At 37.3% G+C, this 21,520-nt stretch overlaps 4 protein-coding genes across 6 annotated transcripts; all 4 read left to right on the forward strand.

The window, feature by feature from the left end:
* Nucleotides 1,743-2,747, forward strand: LOC109723820 (WUSCHEL-related homeobox 3-like). Its single transcript, XM_020252305.1, has 2 exons — nt 1,743-2,099; nt 2,505-2,747. The coding sequence occupies exons 1-2, from the start codon at nt 1,743-1,745 to the stop codon at nt 2,745-2,747; spliced, it is 600 nt and encodes a 199-aa protein (XP_020107894.1).
* On the forward strand, nt 7,671-10,627 carry LOC109724508 (UPF0014 membrane protein STAR2). The gene is made up of 3 exons (XM_020253356.1): nt 7,671-8,132; nt 9,387-9,632; nt 9,983-10,627. Exons 1-3 carry the CDS (start codon nt 7,854-7,856, stop codon nt 10,292-10,294), a joined length of 837 nt encoding a protein of 278 aa, XP_020108945.1. The 5' UTR covers nt 7,671-7,853; the 3' UTR covers nt 10,295-10,627.
* LOC109723714 lies at nt 11,006-14,061 on the forward strand. The gene is made up of 4 exons (XM_020252178.1): nt 11,006-11,281; nt 12,235-12,410; nt 13,150-13,339; nt 13,633-14,061. Exons 1-4 carry the CDS (start codon nt 11,191-11,193, stop codon nt 13,860-13,862), a joined length of 687 nt encoding a protein of 228 aa, XP_020107767.1. The 5' UTR covers nt 11,006-11,190; the 3' UTR covers nt 13,863-14,061.
* Nucleotides 15,518-19,575, forward strand: LOC109724154 (serine/arginine-rich splicing factor RS2Z32). Of its 3 annotated transcripts, XM_020252870.1 has the most exons (7): nt 15,518-15,624; nt 16,644-16,753; nt 17,651-17,690; nt 17,850-17,945; nt 18,089-18,288; nt 18,744-18,836; nt 19,004-19,575. In XM_020252870.1, the coding sequence occupies exons 2-7, from the start codon at nt 16,650-16,652 to the stop codon at nt 19,371-19,373; spliced, it is 903 nt and encodes a 300-aa protein (XP_020108459.1). In that variant the 5' UTR covers nt 15,518-15,624; nt 16,644-16,649; the 3' UTR covers nt 19,374-19,575. The 3 variants fall into 3 exon arrangements, with proteins under 3 accessions (XP_020108459.1, XP_020108460.1, XP_020108461.1); XM_020252871.1 differs by lacking the exon at nt 18,744-18,836; XM_020252872.1 differs by lacking the exon at nt 15,518-15,624 and having other exon boundaries at nt 16,646-16,753; nt 17,595-17,690.

Here is a 21,520-nt window from a genome sequence, read left to right on the forward strand (position 1 = left end):
AGCCCCCCTTCCATGTTAGAGCTACCAAAACCCTAGCCTTACCCAGTTCGTCTAAAGATACCACTAGGGCTTATTCCTCCCTCCTGTTTCTCTTTTCGGATTCTGCACCCTACCTACACAAGCCTACATGTTTCTTTTTGCTTGCAATATCATGCATGGGAAAAAGCTCTTTAGGCGTGACTCTCTCTGGTGATCTATAGTTGTAGAAGCATAGGTTTAGCTCGATCGAGCACTAGCTCTGAATTGGCCATAGCACTCGGTATATGTTGTATCGACTATTTAATTTAATTAGTAATAATGTTTATTTAAGAAGGTCAACTAACTTGCACTTTTTTCATTAAAAAAAGTTGACATTCTTTTATGGTTTCTGATTTATTTAACTCCGATTAGTTATAGAGAATTCAATTTGACAGAATAAAATGTACTTTGGAAGCTATTAATTAATGAACAGCTGGTGGGAGCCTGTGAAACCTCGTGCTATACATAAAGGCCTGATGTTGTTTCTCGAAAAGAAAACAAACGTGATCACAAAACAAAGTAATTAATCTAAAAAATTTTCAGTAGATTTTGAGGATAATCGATCATACTATACAGTTAATTGTGCTCTGATGAGAGAGAGAGAAAGAGAGAGTGGATGCATGGGAATCTATAGAAGGATCTCGATCTGGCAAAGTTAGGCTTTGGTATGCAATGCATGCAGATCATCATCATCATCATCACCTTATAATTATATAATTCATTCTCTCAATCCACACAGTCATGTAGACACAATGGCGTGTGACAAGTTGCTCCCTCGTTCCTCTCCAATCGCACCCATCCATTGCCCCACCGACCAACATGTTCTCAGACAAGGATGTGATGCTTCTTCCTCTCTCTCTCTCTCTCTCTCTCTCTCTCTCTCTCTCTCTCTCTCTCGAACAACTATTGTCTGGGCCCAATGTATGCATCTACTTTATGCACCACATGTGATTTTATATACTCATAATATCTAATCAGATAAATATGATTTACAAGATGTGAAGGACCCACGTGTAAAAAACCATGCATTCCAAAAACTAACTTTGACACAAGCAATTGCAAAAATATTGCCACAGTTTTAAAAAGGATCATTGTCAAATTAAATGAAAGCATTGTCCAAAATTTATAATATCCATACTTGAATCTTTTGAATGCAATGTAATATATATATATNTATATATATATATATATGTATATTATATTTTCAAGATTTTCATTATGGGGTTTTACTGTTTAGTGCTGTAATGTATCAAATGTACTTGTACACCTGGTGCAAGAAAATCCTCACTTTATCTCATAAAAGAAAGTGAAAAAGTAACAAAAAGAAAAGAGATGCAGAAAAGGTCGCAAAACCATTGAAACACCCCATTCAATGCCACCACTCTCAGAATAGCATCAGCATGACACTGCATGCTTAATTTACTTCCTCTCTCTCTCTCTCTCTCTCTCTCTCTCCCTTTAATCTTTTTTATATGAACTCCACAGTTTGCTCCTGTATACTCTCCACACATGTTTGATCCCCCAACGCCAACCACAGTATCCCTTTTGTCTCTTGTCTCTTTCCCTCCCTCTATCTTCACCTGTACTCTCCACATGCAACCTTAATATATATCTCCAAAGATAACTACTCCAAACCCAAGTGAAAGAGACAAAGCCGAGATAGAGTAGAGCTGTAGTGAGTGAGATAGAGAAATAGAGAGAGAGAGAGAGAGAGAGAGAGAAAGATGCCGCAAGCTCCTTCAACGAGATGGTGCCCAACACCAGAGCAACTCATGATACTTGAGGAGATGTATAGAAGTGGGGTGAGGACACCAAATGCAACACAGATACAGCAGATAACAGCTCACCTCTCTTACTATGGGAGGATAGAGGGGAAGAATGTGTTCTACTGGTTTCAAAACCACAAGGCTAGAGAGAGACAGAAGCTCAGGAGGAGACTGAGTAGGCATTATTACCATTACCAACACCTTCTCTACACCCACCCACATCCCGTAATCCCTACCAACTTTGACCCAGCTGTGATCTCTTCTACTTCTCCACCTCCATTTCTCCAAAGCAACCCTACTCAATTCCTCCATCAGGTTTGCATGCATTATAATTATTCCACTTTACGTAATGTAGTTTCTTATTTTCAGAAGTTTATAATGCTTATGGTTTGACCCATAAGATTGGCTAGTTACATCTAGCAAGCAAACATATATAAAGCTCTAATTTAGAACTTCTGCTTCTCGCTTCAAGATGTTAGCAAACTTCAAATTTTTTTATTTTTAGTTTTTAACTTCTTCGACTTCTTTTCTAAATAATTCTAATCAAAGAAGCTCAGATCAAGCAAATTAAACTCAAAGCTACCACTTTGTATACAAGTAAGTTTAATTAGATCATAAACTTGTGCAGATAGGATCTTGCTAATTAATGTTACCCTGGTTTATAGTAGTATTGTATAAGAAAGCCGTGCATCACAATTCTTAATTAGTACTTTTTGATAGGGAGGACTTCAGGAGGCAACTTTTGGACCTAACTACTGCTGCAAATTGGATCACGGCAAGAGCGAAGGGTCGTTCGCGACGAACACCGAAGATTTCGGCTACGAATGGACGACGAAGATGGGTTCAGATTCCGCCATTCCTCCGTGTTGTAGACCTCTTAAAACTCTTGATCTTTTCCCTACCAAGAGCACTGGTCTAAAGGATGAGTGCAACACCTCCAAGTCTCCCTCTTGCTTTAACTAATAGCACCAGCAACTTAATTAGTTTTCATTTCCTTTTACTTCCACTAATCTACTCATTCATCTTAAGGAGTTTACGTACTAATCACCTCATATGTAACTATTGTGGTTTCTTTTCTCCTTACATGTACTGTAGAAAAGAAGCCACTGTTGTAAACTTGCAAGTCAATCTGCATGCACTGTTTTTTCTATTTCCAAATTAGGATTCTCCTGGACTTTTGATTGCTGGGTATATATCTCCTTTTCTTCTTCTTCTTTTTTTTTTTTTTTTTTTTTTTTTTTTTTTTTTTGCTTTGGATTTTGCTTCCTGTGTTTCTAAAAATTGATAGCTCCCTTTTTTGCTTCTCCTAGACCAGTCAATTGAAGAGGGTAGAATGGATATATCAAAGCAAAAGCAAGAGTTTATATATTTTTAATTTAAAAGGATAAAAGGTTACAATTATTATATAAGGGGAGCAGTACTAATTAGGGCTTGAAAGTCATGGACAAGAGGAGAACTTTGGAATTGGTGTAGTTATCACTTGCCTAATCCTTTTTGGGATATGGTGAAGGGAAGAGTGCTTCCTATATGAACATAGGGTGAGCTACAAATGAATGGGAATGGTGCTGTGGTGGGAAGAGGATACAAATTAGGCTAAGATCTTATGAGCTATGAGAATAGGGCTGGGAAATTTATGTGAGGTAAGTTCACAAAGATATTGGCTTCCATTAGTTAAATGGTTTCTGCTTTGTCTAAAGAAAATTGATATTGCCAGAGCAGGTGCATTATATCCGGTCATGATTTAGACTTTTTGTTCTAGCAATGTTAAAATTATTAGCTCGGAGAATATCAATTTCCTTGCCTAAAATATATTTTCGCTCGGCTTTGGTCCACTTACAAAAGTTGAATAATCTAATTACAATTTGTATTTTTAAGAATGAAATTAAGTCGTTTCATATGTAAATAATTGATTAATTAATTAGCCAAAAACGTAAAGGTTATTGCTTCTTTCACTAATTAAATTCAAGCCAGTAGCCCCTGTTGTATTGTATATAAATATTAGAAATACTTCTTTAACAGCTTAAGTTCTTGAATAACAATGGTTATTCAATATAATTTAGTAGTATCTAATGACAAATTTTGCCTTTGAAAACAATAGACAAATTGGCACATAGTAAGTTGCATTAATTTCATGAGCTCCTCAAATAGTTAATTTTGTGCTCTAATTACTGGAAGGTTTTTTTTTTTTTTCCTCAAGGTACGTGCTGCTATCTAGTCTCTTCATAGTTGTTGTTAATTCTATAGATCTATCATGAGGATAACTTATATATTTAGATATAATTAAGTAACTCAGTGCTTTAATCTCTGTGAGAAAATGAGAAACAAGAGCTTATTTCAAGCCATGATAAGTAACTTATTGCATGCGTTATTTAATTTATTGCACTCTATCCCCAAGTAGATTCTTTGCAGAGTGACACAACTCGCATAATTTTTATTCAGTTACACACATCATTAATTAATATCAGAGCGACCTGGTTTTTAGTGGTGTTTCTTTTTTTGGTTTGAATTTAATGATCGATATACAGGGTTCCATTGATTTGAAGTCAATTTGGTCAAAATCTCTCTCTAGCTTCTCTATATATATATATGGACTATATAAAGATTTTTTAAAAATAAAAAAAAACAGTTTTTTACATTAAAAAAGGGGTTATTTTTTTATTTGTTTTGTTTTTTCCCCCTTAAGTTGTCCATGCGACTAAACGACAAAGCAAATGCGGCTTTACTATTTTTTAAACTGCAAGAGAAAGTCGGCGGCGCATTATGTCGCTTTGCCGAATTTTGTATGTGAGGCGGCCCACACAAATCTCGCCTTATAAGAATTTTGCATAGATTGATAAAAAAAAGAGAAAATGTAGAGAAATCCCTTGAACTTTTAATTTTTATAGTTAGGACTCCTCCTCGCATCAAGTAATGTAATTAGTTTTTTTTTTTTTTTTTCCCCTCCCCTCAAGCAAAGCTATTAATTGAGTAGTCATGTCACTAACAAATATTGTATATGATCTTGCAAAAAAAAAATTTTAAAATAAATCCTCTCCTAAAAAGAATAAAGTATTAGAATTGAAAACTAGGATGAATCCATCCTTTGTTTTTTTACTGCTATAACTTTTTAAGTATTCGAATAAAAATACAGATTTCGCTGCAGTTTAAAGCTTCACAAGATCACATATAATAAATTTGTTGAGAATGACTATTTATTTAATAACTTTATTTGAAAAGAAGGACACAATGAACTATTAAAATAAAAGTTTATAGAGTGCTTGTACATTTATCCAAAAATATTTAAACTGTCTCAGTTCCCATATATATAAATTATTTAAATGTACACTTATAGACAGATTCTAATTAACAATAGTTTATATTTTGCAAATCTTAGAATTCAAGATAGTTTTTTCTCAAATTTTCATCAGCATTACAATAGTTTATATGTTCTCTCCAAATCTATAATGGAACGTTTTTTTCACAAATTTGCACTGAGTAGTGAACGATAAGTTTTAGTTTCATTGTCCCCCATGTTATAACTACATCTGTGCGGAAATAAAAATTTACCCTTGTAATTAAAATGGGGGCTTTTTTATATTTAGTCCTCTAAAAAATTTTATAAATAGTCTTATAAAATTTATATTTACAAGATTAATTCTATCCTTGCAACGTAAGCGCCACGTGAGCGTGGATGGAAGTATAGGTTAAGTTGAACACGATGAACCATATATCGATATTTCATTATTTTTCTACCATGGTATTACGTAATATTTGAAGTTTAGGATATAAAAAGGATACGATGAATTAATTCACCGTATCCAAATATGATAAATGATTCATCATATTTAACTTAACCTACCACTACGCCGACGTGGCGCTCGCGTAGTGCTTGCGTGACGATGATAGGACAAATCTTGCAAATATAAATTTTGTGAGATTATTTGTAAAAAAAAATTCTGAGGAGCTAAATGCAAACAAAAACCCTTAAAATGTCAATATGGTGTGTTTTCGAAGAGAGCTATAGTTGAAGGGGTCTCATGCATTTCCAGCGAAAAGAAATAAAAATATAGTCGTTTGATAAATTCAAAATTGTTAGGGACTGTTATGTAAATGAAAAAAGATTGAGATTCGGAAGCGGTCGAATCATCTGTTGTCAGCTCGCTTTCCTGTGTTCCGTACGCTTCTCCGTGTCCGCATCTGAACAACGTCAACTGCTGCTCCAAAATTGTCTATGCGGAACTCCGCCTAAAATTTCTATAGGTAGGCCCTTTCTTTTTATTATTTATTTATTTATTTTTACGAATTTTGAGAAAGTAATTAGATTATATTAATTATTTAATTAATTTTTTTTAAATATATAAATTATAGTTTCAGTTCGAATTTTTATTCTGATAGAAACAAAACAAAAGTAGTAATTAAAACTGAAACAACTCTATTTTAAATTTTTATTTCTACTACTAAAATCGATTCTATCTAGCTTTCATTAAATTCTACTTAATCAATTTAGATTTGGATAAAATATCAATTATCTTCCATAGACATCTATTAGTAAAAAAATAAAAAAAAATTAATTAAGATTAAAATATGATTCGTGCAGCCTAAAATAATTTTTTTATTACAAATCTTTCCAGTATTTTTTGAAAGAGAAAGATAGCAAGTAGCCGGTTCATTTTTTTTTAAAAAAAATGAACTTAACTAAATAATATTAAGCAATAAAATTTCAAAAATAAATTTTAAGGTATTATTCATTATATTGTTAGTTAACTACTCCAGCCACAGTCAATTGCACTAGATTATTAATACGCAAATATTACGTGAGAATATTTAGCACACAGCCTACTTGTTCTAGGCTGACCGGATTGACAGTTTTTCGGTGGATTATTTGGAATTATTTATTTTTAGAAAGATTAATACGGATTCGTTTGCAACAGTCAATAAAATCAAATACTTGAATAACCTGTGGAGAAAATTTATATCGGCAAATTAGCAACTTGGTATTTTGTTAACCTCTTTTTTTTTTTTATCTCAACTGTGATCTATTATCTCATCTATAAAATTTAGTTCATATTTTTAGCACCCGTTTGGTTCGGGATTAAGAGGTGGAATAACCTCTTAATCCTGAAGTTATTCCCAAACACTTAATTTGGGGGGGTTAACTAACCCCACCCCACCCCACTACTCCAATCAAATAAAATACTATTTTACCCACTATCCTTCTTATTCTACCTAGGGATGCAAACGGGGTGGATCCGATGGCGGGAGAGGTTTTCCCACCTCCCGCTCCATTTCTTATCTGGGCGGGGCGTATTCGGGGCGGGTTACTTTTCATTTTATTTTTGACTCCCACTTACCGCTCCATTCGGGGCGGATCGGGGCGGGAGCGGAGCGGGAGTGGATTTTTAACGGATCGGGATAGATTAAAGGAAGAAAAGGGTCTCCGGCCTCCCGCTCCATTTACTTGGCAGATCGGGGCGAATTCGGGATGGGTTATATTTTTCTATATTTTTTGTTCCCACTTACCACCCCATTCGGGGCGGATCGGGGCGGAGCTCCACCAATCCGGATCCATTTGCATCCCTAATTCCACCTACTAAAACCAAACACTATTTTATCTATATCTCGACTAAACACAATTCTCAACCAAACACAAAATTACTCTAACCCCACTTTAATCCTGAATTTAACCCTATTTCAGGAATAACAAGTTTTTACTTAATCCCGAACTAAACGGTGGCTTAAGTGAATGAAACAAATCTTTTTCTAAAAAAATATTTCAGAAAAAAAAATTTGAAAAAAAAAAAAATAAAAAGGAAAAGGCACCGCATACGCATCCTCTACGGACGTCCCTATACGCTTTTGGCTCATTCCTCTTCCCCGTCCCCATTAACCGCCTTCCTCAGATGCGCTCTCATCTCCGTCGCCTCCACTCTCCGCCCAAAAAAACAAAGAGCGCTCGCTTTGTATGTATTCTACACTGACTACTTATTCCTTCTCCCTCCCCTACAAACCCCCCAAACTCTCCCCGTTCGATCNCCCCCCCCCCCTCTCTCCTTCCTCCGATCGTCGTCCTCCTCCGGAACCCTAGGATCGATGTTCGAGTTCTCCGCAATGCCGACGCTCGGCCAGATGGACCCGTCGGATCCGAACTTTTGGATGGATTACCTCAAGGGGATGCTGAAGCCCGTGGCGGCGCTCGCGGCGGTGCTCATGGCGGTGGCGCTCTCCTTCTCCCAGAAGCTGAAGCTCGAGTGGGAGATGATCTACGCCATCGCTAGGGCTTTTCTCCAGCTCTCCATTATCGGGTTCGTGCTCCAGTTCATCTTCACCCAGAAGAACGCCGGGTGGATCATTCTCGCTTACCTCTTCATGGTGACGATCCCTCCGTTTTTCTCCTCTTTTTGCTCTTAATTCGGCGGTCTTATGAACGGTTTTGGGGTAGATGATGATGTCGGAGTCTTTGAGATCATGAAACAGCGCATGATTGATAATATGAAAAGATTGAGCCTTTAATTGTGTACTTTTTGCATGTCAACTAGTTAAGATTGAGATGTAGATACTAACGAAGTGGTTTGTCCAGTGAAACTACGAGTTCAATAATTTTTCTACCGAAAATAAGAAAATATTGGTTAAAATAAGAAGAATCGAGATAAGATTGTTAAGAATGGTGATGCTCGTCAACATGATCGCAGTGCAATTTGCTATCCCTTTGCTGAAGAATCTTAGAAGCAGAGAGGTATTAGACTAGGCAGAGTGAGCGAACCATTTACTCTTGGAAAAAGTGTTGCATTTTTGCTTCTAGTCGATACTTACTCTGTATGCTCATCTATTCTGATAAGCATCTGTGAAGTCTTTATCAATTACCTAATCTCAGGCATTCATATTCAGATAAATGTTTTCCTTTTTCTAATAATAGCTTGACTTTCATCACAATCGAGTCTCTCGAAGTCAGAGGATTTTGAATTATACAAATTGGTTGGAAAATTGGATGGAGTAAACTGTGGGATTTTTCAGACAGTAGTTGGGTTTTGGAATATTAATGGGCGTAACATTGAACCTTCCCTCAAACTCTAAGAAGCCGATTCTGAGTCTTGTTGTTGGATTGCAGGCAACATATTGGATACTAGATAGGAAGGAGCTCCATCCTTGCATATGTCAATGTTTTCCTACTGCAGACAAACTCGAAAGAATTCCAAGTATATAGGTCTATCTGATGTTTGGGAGCTGGTTATGTCATTAATATGAACAATAATAGTAAAGAGATGATGGGTTATAGAATTTTATGCCTACATCCTGCAATATAGCTTTATTCCGCTGATGATCCGTTTCTCAACTTGTTTGCTAGTGCTCAACATCAGCAAGTAAACCATTGTCATAGCTGTTAATATTTTTGCACTAGTACCCTTTCAGTATGATGATGCTATATTATATTAATAAGGATAAGAAAGTCAATTTTAACACTTTGAGTGAACTTATCTTAAAGTTAACCTTAGTCTAGAAAGAGTCTGTCCAACACCAGGTGTATGGATGGGCACATCAATAATCCTTATTCTGGTTTAGTCCAAGACAACGCTATGATTCATATGAAGCTTTCGCTAAGCATGCAATTTTTTTGTATTCTTGCAGGTATCAGTTGCTGGATATACAGCAGGTCAGAGGGCCAAACATGTTCCTCGTGGAAAGTACATTGCAGGCATATCCATTTTGACGGGAACTGCGATTACCATGTTCCTGCTCGTTGTGCTGAATGTTTTCCCCTTCACTCCAAGATATATCATCCCTGTTGCTGGCATGATGGTCGGCAATGCGATGACAGTTACTGGAGTTACGATGAAGAAGCTCCGGGAAGATGTCAAAATCCAAAGGAACCTGGTAGGCACCAACATACTGTTTTTTGAATTTTCGCTGCAAAAATGACATAAAACTGAAGAACTATAGTAGACTAGAACGATGTAATTTAATACCAAGGGCATACTTACGGCACTAGCAGTCAAAATAATGAAACTTTGATAGGAAAATGTGATATATGATTTAAAACTTTTTATCGACCATCTCTTTAGATTGTTACGAGGCACAGCTTGTCAGGAATAGATTGCCTGAGAGCCAATGAATTTTAACCTACTGGACAATCCAGCACGTTTGTCTAGTCTCTAGTTAGTAGCATATTCTTTTGCTAGAAATTCAATATTCTCGACTAAAAGTGATGTTTCTTCTTTACACAGGTGGAAACTGCCCTGGCTCTTGGCGCGACTCCCCGGCAAGCTACACTTCAGCAGGTCAAGAGGTCTCTCGTCATTGCACTCTCCCCTGTCATAGACAATGCGAAGACCGTTGGTCTGATATCTCTTCCAGGTGCCATGACCGGGCTTATAATGGGAGGTGCATCACCTTTAGAGGCAATCCAGTTGCAGATAGTTGTGATGAACATGCTCATCGGAGCGTCGACAATCAGCAGCATCCTTTCTACCTACCTTTGTTGGCCCTCTTTCTTCACCAAAGCTTACCAACTTGAAGACAAAGTCTTTGCTGATTAAGTCATCTCTCTCTCTCTTACTCTCTCTCTCTCTGACATTCAGAGAAGTGTTATCATCTGTATTATGATTAGTGCCATTAGTAGATGAACTTGGTAAGGTTGAATATAACCCTTGTTGTTTGCTTGAGCTAATTTCCTTTTTGTGATGCTGTGTGGAGTGCTTTAATTTTAGCTTCGAGTTGTAAGAGGAAGAGTAAAAACTCTTCAGGTGAAGCTAATGACTTGTTGTAAAAGAGTGCAGAGCTTTTAAAGGATTTGACCGTGCTGAGTCTTACCTATGTACATTGATTTGATTGGAGCCTGTTGGAAATTTCATTATATGCTTAAGTTGAAAGCCATAGATCTACATTAATCCCCTCTTCTCGGGGCACGAGATCTGCAATTGCTTGTTGTCGGAATTTCGTATAATGCAAGCGGCATAAATTGTACATGATGTTTTCAATTTCTTTTTTGCTTGGTCTAATTTTTATAACAGTTTCCCGATTCCGCAAATGTTACCCAATCTCTGTAGCTCCAGGAATTTAAACCAAGATTTTTATGATTTGAAGAGACAGTGAGACTCTTCAGCTTAAAATTAAAAAAAATTGCTTTGACCACAGAAAAAGTGCTACAAATAATTTAATAAGAAAATAACAACACCGAGTTGGAATAAATTTTGGTTATTCCGGGTTTTATCCTTCTAGATAGTGATAGTCATATTTTTCCAGAATATGACCGAATACCACAAGCAAAAGCTGTGCGCCCTTCTCTTCTCGTCCCGACGAATATCGCGGCCACCTCTCAACGCTTTCCTCTCCACGAAACCTTTTCCCTTCTCCTCTCCTCTCCTCTCCTCTCCTCTCCTCTCCTCCAAATCTCTCTCTCTCTCTCTCTCTACTATTTCTTTTGCCCTAACCTATGAAGAGGCCCCGATACCTACTCCGCATCTCGATCGCGATTCCTCGCCTCCTCCTTCTCTTCTCCTTCGTCCTCCTCTCCTCCGCTCCGGGTAAGCTGTTTCCGATTCTTCTCCTTTAAATTCCCTACCGAAAACGAGTTTGCGGTGGAAACGATCATGGAGTCGTATCGTTCTTTCTCGACCTAGACGAACTCGATTTATTACAAGGAAAATGAAGCTATATATGAAGTAGTTTGCGTTAGATTAGAGTCATTGGTGATGCTTACACCCGTTTTTGATTTGGATTTAAGAGGAATTTGAGGAAGGTCAGCAAAATTTGTGATATGAAAGCAATTTGGCGGCCTTAAATTCCTGGATCTGCGATTAAGTAGTTGATGCTGAAGCAAAGGGAACCCAGGTTTGAGAGAATGGTTTGCACAAAAACTGGGGCATGCTTAAAGAAGCAAATTAGAGGGAGGATTGGATGTTGGCATGTCCCAAAAAAACAGAGCTTAGAAAGCGAAAGGAGTGCAAAGATATGGCCTAGGATGAGCATTACCAGAGTTAAAACTCATTTGGTTTAAATTTGAACTTTCTCCTTACCCTGAGTAGTTAGAAACTCTTAAAAAGAAGCAGCACTAAAACTTGAATATCACCACCCATCAATGAATAATGAAGCATGATTGCATTGAGTATTCTGATATTACAGTCAATTAAATGTGAGCACAATTCACATGAATATTTATGCTGTTTACAGCATTGTTCTGAACTGGTAACTACCCGTGTGGTATTCTGGTGCTGAATTGAGGTGTTTGTCTAGCTGGTTTTTAGTTTGTGTGCGCCTTTTTAGATTTTTCCTTTCCAGGGCTTAGTTTTTGTTTTTTTCTATTTGAGTTAGCTGGGTTTTTTATGCTGCTGTATCAATTTATTTTGTTCTGAAGCTCAAAGTTGCTAGTTTGATTGCATCTTTTAGAAGTGTGGATTTTCCGGAAGGTCTTATGTTAGGCGGTAGTGGTACCTTTTTCCTAATATTCTATGTACTAATTAATGATTATTTTTTGCAGGAATTCTCTCATCAAGGCTTGTTACACTCGGTTCAATAGAAATATTTAAAACCCATGAGTGGCTACCTTCCAAACCAACTGTCTATTTTCATTGTCAGGGAGAGAACAAAACTATCTTGCCTGATGTAAAGAAAACACATGTTTTATACACTTTCAAGGGTGAGGAGTCTTGGCAGGTTAGTATGGATCTTATTTCTTCGTCGAGGAAAACATCCAGCCATACTGTATTATTTTAAGCTATAAATGGTTGCACAAAACTCGCTAGTAGACCTCATCCTTATCCAATGACTTGGCTCTTATCTCCATTTATGTGAATTTGCCCTGTAGAAAAGTAGATGTCTTAAGTTCATTTAATAGGTTCTTTTACTAGGTAATTCTATAATGCAAAGTTTCCTGTTTGAATTTTGAAGCCCGGCAAACTTGGTAGTTTGTATAATCAGGAAAAGTAAACTTGATATTGTTGTTTCTTTTTAGCCCTTCAGTCATTTGCAAGCTGGTATATTAATTTCTTTATGCATGATCGTGAAAAGATTTATCTGATGGAGTATGTTATAATTAGGTGAAGTAGTTAATGGCCAACCTTGTACCGTTTGGTTCGGGTATAAGCAAGAACTACTTATTACAGGTATAGGTACAAGTATGGGGATAAGAAAAATAATGTTTGGATGAAAATTGGGTTGTTCCCGGGGATAAGAACAATTTTAGATAGTTTCATATAGAAAATGGAGGTGTTGGTAGGGATAACCGAGAACTACTATTTTCGGGTAAAAAATTAGCGTTTGAGTATAAAGGGGGGGATAAGGGCCTATTTCTATTCCTATTCCCTAACCAAACGCTGCTCTAGGACATTATCTAAACTGCAACATGAATGTCTCTAAAATAAAATTATAATTGTGCATGATTTGAACTTTACAGCCGCTGACAGAGCTTCCCGATAAGAAATGCAAGCGATGTGGTATTTATGAGAAGGACAATTTAAAGCCTGATGATGTCTATGATGAGTGGGAATTGTGCGCTGATGATTTTGTTGACGGGAAATACATCCATTTCAAGGACAATGAATTCAATGCCACATTTATATGCCCCGGGTGCACTGCTTCTACTGGTGAGACCCTTGTCCAGTTCCTCTTCTACCCTAGCTCAATTATGTGATCTTAGTTGTGGCAATTCTGAGATTTGGTAAATGGGAAATTTATTTTGAATTTTCGTACGTTACAACTTGGAAAATGTTCCTTCTTTCAAGATGTACTTTTATCTAAAATTGCGGAGTGATGCAATTAATGAGAGGGAGGTGGCTTTGTTATTCTCGACTATAAACTAGCAATGCAATGGTTTCGAGTGTATGTTAGCACCACCACGAAGCCATGTTTGTTCCTAACTTTCATTTTGTGTTCTTAGGTTCTACTCATACTTCTGCCTCAAACACTCGGTCTTCAGCGAAGAAGTCTCACGTCCTGCTGGTAATAGTAATCTGCATATTGGCTTCGCTCTTGATGACCATCGGAGCGGTAGCCGAGTACAAATACTGGCAAAAGAGAAAAAGGGAACAAGACCAGGCGCGGTTTCTAAAACTCTTCGAAGAGGGTGATGACTTTGAGGAAGAACTGGGTCTTGGGCATGTTATATAAAATTGGAAGAAAAAACAGAGATCAACTCACCACACAACCGGTTTTCTAATTCATCAGATTGTAACTATTTTTACATAGATTTGAATTTCGTTTTCTTCCAAGTTTTCTTAAGCATTAGGCATACAGTTGTAAACTTGTTTCTGAAGCATAGTGTTCCCACGTCTTTTCTTTTGTATATAGAAATGAATTAGTTTTAGCTTCTTTTGCTAGCATCAAATGACTCTTTGAGGCTTTGACGAGTTCCCAAAGATACCGTTTGGTTCGGGTATAAGCAAGAACTAGCTATTACAGGGATAGGTACAAATATGGGGATAAGAAAAATAGTGTTTGGATGAAAATTGGGTTGTTTTCGAGGATAAGAACAATTTTAGATAGTTTTATATAGAAAATGGAGGTGTTGGTGGGAATAACCGAATACTACTATTCTCAGATAAAAAATTAGCGTTTGGGTATAAAGGGGGATAAGGCCTATTCCTATTCCTATCCCCTAACTAAACGTTGTCAAAATGTCTCGGATTATTATTATTATTTATTATAGCAACTTATACACCATCAATTATAGCATAGTAATTCTTATTAGCGGAGTTTTGAAATTTTGAATTCCCATTCGTGTGTAAAGGCCAAAAAAAAAAAAGGTTTCTGAAACTTTTATGGGGACTTTGTATTTTTTTTTATATTATTGTAACTCAGAGAAAAAACTATCGCAAGCATTTGGAACACCATACATGTCACTCCCAGCACCCAACATCCAACTGCAGTAACTTAAATATTAGAATATAATTTAACTTAATTAAATGTGTTGTATAACATTCGAAAAGTTTAAATATTACAATGATATATGCTATATGTAAACTCCAAAAGTGGTGAAATTTTACACATATCATCCAAGGGCTATTATTGTATTATTATTATCATTTTAATAGTTCAAAGGATTTAAATTTATAATAGGGGTGTAAGGTTTATATATTTCTTTTTGGGGTGTATATATATATAGTTATTATTTATGGAAAAAAACTTTAGCAGAAAGCTTTCTAACGACGCCTCATTAAGGCTTAGTTTGGCATTGAGGCCTATCCAACGCTATTAGATAGAATGGAGTTGAGGAAAAAGCATTTAGGGATATACTTCTGCGTTCTCCGGTGGGACCGCAGAAAATATATTGTAACAGTCTCATCGCGATATGCGGAACGTAATATTAGGTACGAAAACAAACATGGTATTTTTTCCAACGTACTTTCTCACCACACGTATCGCAATCTCCCAGCAATTCCAAACGAAACCTAAATAGTCCCAATTCATTGCCACATGTCACTTTTATTTCTGTCTAAGAATTATAATCTTTTTTCTTTAGAATTAAATCTTCTTTTAGGTTTTAGCATTAAAAAGAAAACGTAGATGGGGAGCTTCTCACTAAAGTTTTATTCATTTCTTACGGAGTGCGGTGCATAACTTTTTCCTGTACCTGGTCCAAAGAGGCCCTAAAGAAGCGCTTCTTTAAGCCCGGCCCAAGCAAGCAAAACCGTAATGTCAACAACAACAACGGACCCGAACCCGCACCCACTTTACACGGACCCGCGAACAACCCGCTTACTTGTTTAACGCCGTTTACAGCCGTCGATCCATTCGAGAAGGCATCTTAGCCGTCCAAAGCCCCACGACCCGGCCTATATAGAGTTTGCGAACGCTTCCGCATCTCCCCGACCCTGCGCGAGCTCTCTACAGTTTGAGGCGCTAGGGTTTCTACGCGCCCCTCGATCTGCAGGTATCAGATCCGTAATCTCTTTTCTCTCTTCCTCGATTCCATTTGATTTTTGCGCGGTATCGTTATTTTTAGATCTGTTTGGTTTGATTTCCTTTTTTTTTCGCTTGGTTTTGGTTTGGATCGGATAAATCCGATTTGTTTGGTCATTTTCTTTTGTTTTCGGTTTTGAGTTTCCCTATCTTTGGATCTACTTCAGTACAAGGATCTTAATAAACTACTTTTAGACTTTTTTGTGAATTTTTTTGAAACTTATTATGATTTGATGATTTAGTTGTGTTGTTGCAGATTTTGTTGTGAATGTTTGAAACTTTTTTTGGTTTGATGATTTATATACTTGTGTTGTTGAAATCATTCGGTGAGGGAGTACCTTCCCTTTATTTCTTCGCTTTTTTGTTTTTAATTTTAAGCTTCGACCAATATATTAATATTTGGTTATGCATTCATTCGATCGCATCTCACGATATGGGATGTTGAAAATGTTTTGAAAATATGAAATTTTGATCTCATCTACGATTTTATATCTTGTTTAAGGCTGTTCATTAGGGTGGATCATTTGTTATACCTTTTCTTGTTTTTGCCCCTCCATCCTTTCCATTGGGCTATAGTTCAGATTGGGCTATAGTTCAGACGTTCGATTTCTTATTTGGTATTCTCTGATGCAATGGTTTCTTTTTTAGTCTACACACAGTGTGGTCCAATGCAGAGCTCAACTGAGATCTAAACTAGGGTATTTTATACTAATCCAGTAGTTTTGGTGCATCTGATGAGGTTTATGTGATGGGTTTGTCAGATACTATTAGGATCCAAACTGTAAGATCTATGAACTCTAGATTAGATTGTCTAGACCAAAAATAGTATCTTTGGGCGTTTTCATCTTTCTATAAGTGGACATCGGATGAACGCGAGTGTAACATAAACATGATTTCCTTTTCCTAACCTGTGTTGTTTGCTGTATGTCTGTTCTGTTTGTCATTCACTGCTTTCGATTACCATCTGAGACTTTTGTTTTCTTTATGTAGTGCAAAATGCCCCGCCACGACGACCGATATGGCACGCGATTGTATGTCGGCCGACTCTCGTCTCGTACTCGATCCAGGGACCTTGAAGACCTTTTCAGCAAATATGGAAGGTAAGCTTACAAAGCATTTGTAGCCTACTCATCATTCTTCTTTGATGCCGGTCTCAATCTATATTCTGCTCTACGTATTCCTTGCCTGTTTGACATACATTATTATAAGACCACACACTCTAGAAATTGAATGTCTGTATAAGCTGTTTCATTTTTGTTCTGTGTGATATTTAGCAAGAAAGAATTGTTTGTTCTCGTAACATTATTCTCGTTCAGTTTTTATATGATAACACGAGTCTTGTTCTCTTAAATGCCTCTAATAATAATTAAATGTGCAAAGCTCACACTTTTCCTAATATGCATCCTGAAAAATATCCCTCGTGCGGAGGGGAAAAAAAAGAAAGGGAAATAAACCAGAGGTTTGGATTTTGTGGTATTATCCTCCCACCTTCATGCTGGCTGTAGTAGCTGGTCTAGATTTTGTTGCTTCCCAACCACCAAATTGTGCTCGAATGTTGAGTATATCTTAATAAGACTGGGAATGACTACGGGTGGCCAGGTGCTGATTCATTGAGATTCTTTGTGGCATAGGAGATCCAAGGATTCATTCTTTCTTAATTTATTTGTTTTCTATTATTTCGTTTGAAAACATTGAGCCCCAGACCTCGTGTGTTTTAACTTGAGTGATCTTGTTGAAGGTTCTTGGGTTTTTTAAACCCAACCTGGAGGTCTATGGTCTGAGGGTACCCTTGGTGGAAAGTGGTGGCTCTGTTCTTCCAAAGTTTGTGGGAGACTTTTGGCGATTCTTTCTGTAGTCTTATTGCCTGTTTTTATGGAAAATCACACAACCATCACAAAGTGGTGTTTTGTTCGTCTTCTTCTGACGGGTGATACGTTTCAGTTCTTAAGTCAATGATGATGATGATGGCCTTACTGTTTCTGACAACCATTTCGCAGAGTACGATATGTGGATATGAAGCACGACTTTGCCTTCGTTGTATGTACAATCCTACTCTTCTTGTTCTCTTTACTAGTGCATTTATTTTCGCACCTTTAGGACTGAAATTGAACATCATACAATTCAGTTGGTGCTTGTTATCTGTTTGTTCAAATATGAGGCCCCCTTTTCTCTTTTCGCTTCCAAATATTACTGCAGGAATTCAGTGATTCTCGTGATGCTGATGATGCAAGATACAGCCTGCATGGTCGTGAATTTGATGGAAGCCGTATTATTGTGGAATTTGCTAGGGGGGTCAGTAGCTTAATTTGTGGAACTTATATTGGCTAAGTTTGTTTCTGCAAAGATTCAATTTTCATACATTTTGACTTTTTATTCTGCACTATGCTGATTCTTTTGATTATTGACATGTACTTTTACATGCTATTTATATGCAGGGTCCACGTGGCCCAGGAGGTTCACGTGAATATCTGGGAAGAGGGCCGCCACCTGGAACCGGGCGTTGCTTTAATTGTGGTATTGATGGCCACTGGGCTCGTGATTGCAAAGCCGGGGACTGGAAAAACAAGTGCTATCGCTGTGGAGAAAGAGGCCATATAGAAAGAAACTGCCAGAATAGTCCAAAGAATCTCTCGAGGTAGAAATCAATCATTTTCTTTATCGTTCTTAAAGACTGTAACTTTAGGCTTTTTTAAAAATAACCCCACCAATTTCATTTATTTTTGGCTGACTGCTACTGAACTTTTACTTGTCTTGATGTAAGTTGTTTCAATTAGCTGGAATGGTGATTCTGCAAAATTTGATTGCTGTCTGCTGTTTGTTTTATAAGTATTAAGGGAGCCTTCAGTTTTGTTAGCTGGTAAACAGTGATCACCGGCTTGATTAATGGAAACTCCAATTAATCTACCAAAATCATAATGAACAGAACTTGAGGTGGGTGTCAATCAATAAAAGATAAACTGGGTGGTCTAATTTGTAAAACAACCTAAATTAGAGGGTGTTTCCTTGCACTTTTATTGTCTGAACTTCAGCGAATACAAATGCTGCAGATCTATCTTTTTCTGATCACTTTATGTGCTTAATATGTTTTAGGCGTGAGAGGAGTGGGAGGAGTTACTCACGATCGCCATCTCCTCGCCGTGGTAGGAGCCGAAGTCGTAGCTACAGCAGAAGTCGTAGTTACAGGTGTCGTTAGCCTTTAAATTTTACATGGAATGACTTTACTGGATTCTGTATTCTATGAAAGAACTGACACATATCTGTCCACTCGGTTCTTTTATAACTGCTGTTCTGGTATAATAACAAACATAGCTGATCTCTCTTTTGCTCTCTGTCTTTCTCTCTTTGAATAGTCGATCCCGATCTCCAAAGCGAGATGGTCGTGGTGCAGAACGCGATGAGAGGCGATCAAGGAGCCGCAGTTACAGCCGGAGCCCAAAGAGGAGCCCTGCGCCATCCAAGGGAAGGAAGCGCAGCCTCTCCCCTAACGGCAGCCGGAGCCCGCCACCTCAGGACCGGACTGACCGCAACGGATCTGACTACAGCCAGAGCCCGAGGAGGAGGGATGACAGCCGGAGCCCGGCTGGCCGGGAGAGCGCAAGCCCGGCTGCCGAAGGCCGGAGGTATCGAAGCCCTGCGGCTAACGGGCGTAGCCCTAGCCCTAGGGATGAGGAGGATAATGGCAACCACCGCACTTCGCCCAGAGGAAGTGAATCCCCTTGATGAGAAGCCCTGATAGTGAGATCTAAAAACGATGTTTGACTATGTATGCACTATGCTTTTTTCTTTTCCGTCTTAATGCTTTGTGTTTCTTTAATCAGATCTTCGCACTTAGCTGTTTTCTCGTTTTAGTTTGAATGGGAGATATGGATTGGTGCTGGCATTTTTAGTTGCTTCCTTAATACTCTAATTGTTTGAGCTGCAATTTTAACTCTATATATATATATATATATATATATATGGTTTGGGGGACTGCGCTTGTGAAGAAACTATCTCGGAGGATCGGGATGTTCTCAAATTTTGAATTGCCATCAATTTCACGTTTGGAGCGTTTTTGATCAGAATCCTCATCGTGTGAAATTCGTGAATGGTTTGCTTTTTTGACATTGGTGTCCGGTTTTGTTGATTTGTCTTGTTCTAACTTGGGCTCGATGATGGGCTATGTCATGTGTTGGCTCGATCCAGATATAACATAGATTATTATTGGTCCGTGACTGTGAATCCGTGATTGCTTGCTTGTCATGTTGTGAATCCGTAATTGCTTGCTTGTCATGTTGCGCGTGAGCTCTGATGAAATCAGTTTGACTGAAAGACGAACCTGCTACACCTGGAGCAACGCAGGAGTTGGAATCTTATGAAAGATGGTCTGCATCTCATTGCATAGGATCCACAAAAGAAAAAAAAAAAAAAAGAAAGAAAGAAAGGATTTAAAGAAAAGTCTCTCTGGTTCTCTCTTTTTTGATTGTTTAACCTACTTCTCTTTTACACAAAACGAAAATATTTAGTAGAAGAAGATACTGAAGTTTAGGCTGAGGCTACTATTCTATTATGAGTATTGGAGCTTTCATATTCATAAGTTGTTTTCGATAATGAAGCTTTCTAATCGACGATCCATTCCGTTAAATATGATCTAGAGTATTTGAAACTTTTAGGAAATAAATTTCGTAAATTTTCGAAATCATAATAAAGTCCATCAAGTGGGCATAAAATAAACGGTTAAAATCGAACGACGTCCTAAAAAAGATGATCGGATCCTTCAATTCAAGATCAGAGTTATTGACTATCAAAAATTCAACAAATTCTAATTCTTTTACACCGTTAAACTAGCAAGTATCTCATGCCAGTCATTAAAAATTGTCAAATTTGTGACCTCTTGATCGTAAGGTAAATGATGTCAAAAACTTATAAAATTTGATTTCTATAAGTTTTAAATACTGTAAATAACGTTAAACGGTATGGATCGTCGATTCGGAAGTTTTATCATCGAAAATAATTTATGAGTGCGAAAGCGATCGTACTCACAGTAGTATAGTAGCCGGACCCCTGAAGTTTAACACTCGCAGTAGAACAAGAATATATTGAAGTTTATCAACACTTGTAGTAGATTCATTGTATTGTGAATTTTTTGTTTTTGAATTTGAACAACCTGGAATTACAAAATTTGGATGTCGCAATCAATGACGTCTAGCGTAGCAATCCTTCGAGTACCGTGGCATTAAATTTCATTCTAGATGCTATTTATTAGGTGGAAGGTTCGCAATTTAGTGCTGTCCAACAGAACCAACTGATCCTCTACAACACCGGTCGTACAAGTTTGCTATAACTACTACTGTAGTATTTTTAAACAAACCTAATATAAAACTTATATAAATGTTTCAGAAACAAAAATGTAAAGTTTACAATGCGCACGAAACCAAAAAGTGTTTTGCACCTTGTTGTATGGCTTTGTTTCAACCAATTTTATACCAAATCCTATGCATAAAAAAAAAAAGAAAGAAAGAAAAAAAAAAGTCGAAGTAGGTGGGGCGTGCATGTTTTCGTACGCATCACGCTATAAATATTCAAACCCTTCTTTGTAGGCCCCAACCCCAACTACGGGCTACGGCCTTTGAAAAGTCAAGCTCAATAATAAAGGCTTGGACGAATAGCCCCCTTGTAGGTTCAGCGTGTTTTTAATATAGCCTTTTTTTTGTAATTTGAATTATTTTATTTTATTATTTTGTCATTTTATTTTGAAAAAACTTTAAAAATTTTCTTATGGTTTCATTCTTTCACACTTTAATACTCTGTGATTTAAAATATATTAAGTTAGTACCCTGTGTGATTTCGCACTTTCTCACTTTAATATCTTGTAGTTTAATATTTCATTA

The sequence above is a fragment of the Ananas comosus genome, linkage group 18 (genome assembly GCF_001540865.1).
Source record: "Ananas comosus cultivar F153 linkage group 18, ASM154086v1, whole genome shotgun sequence".
Lineage (NCBI taxonomy): Eukaryota > Viridiplantae > Streptophyta > Magnoliopsida > Poales > Bromeliaceae > Ananas > Ananas comosus.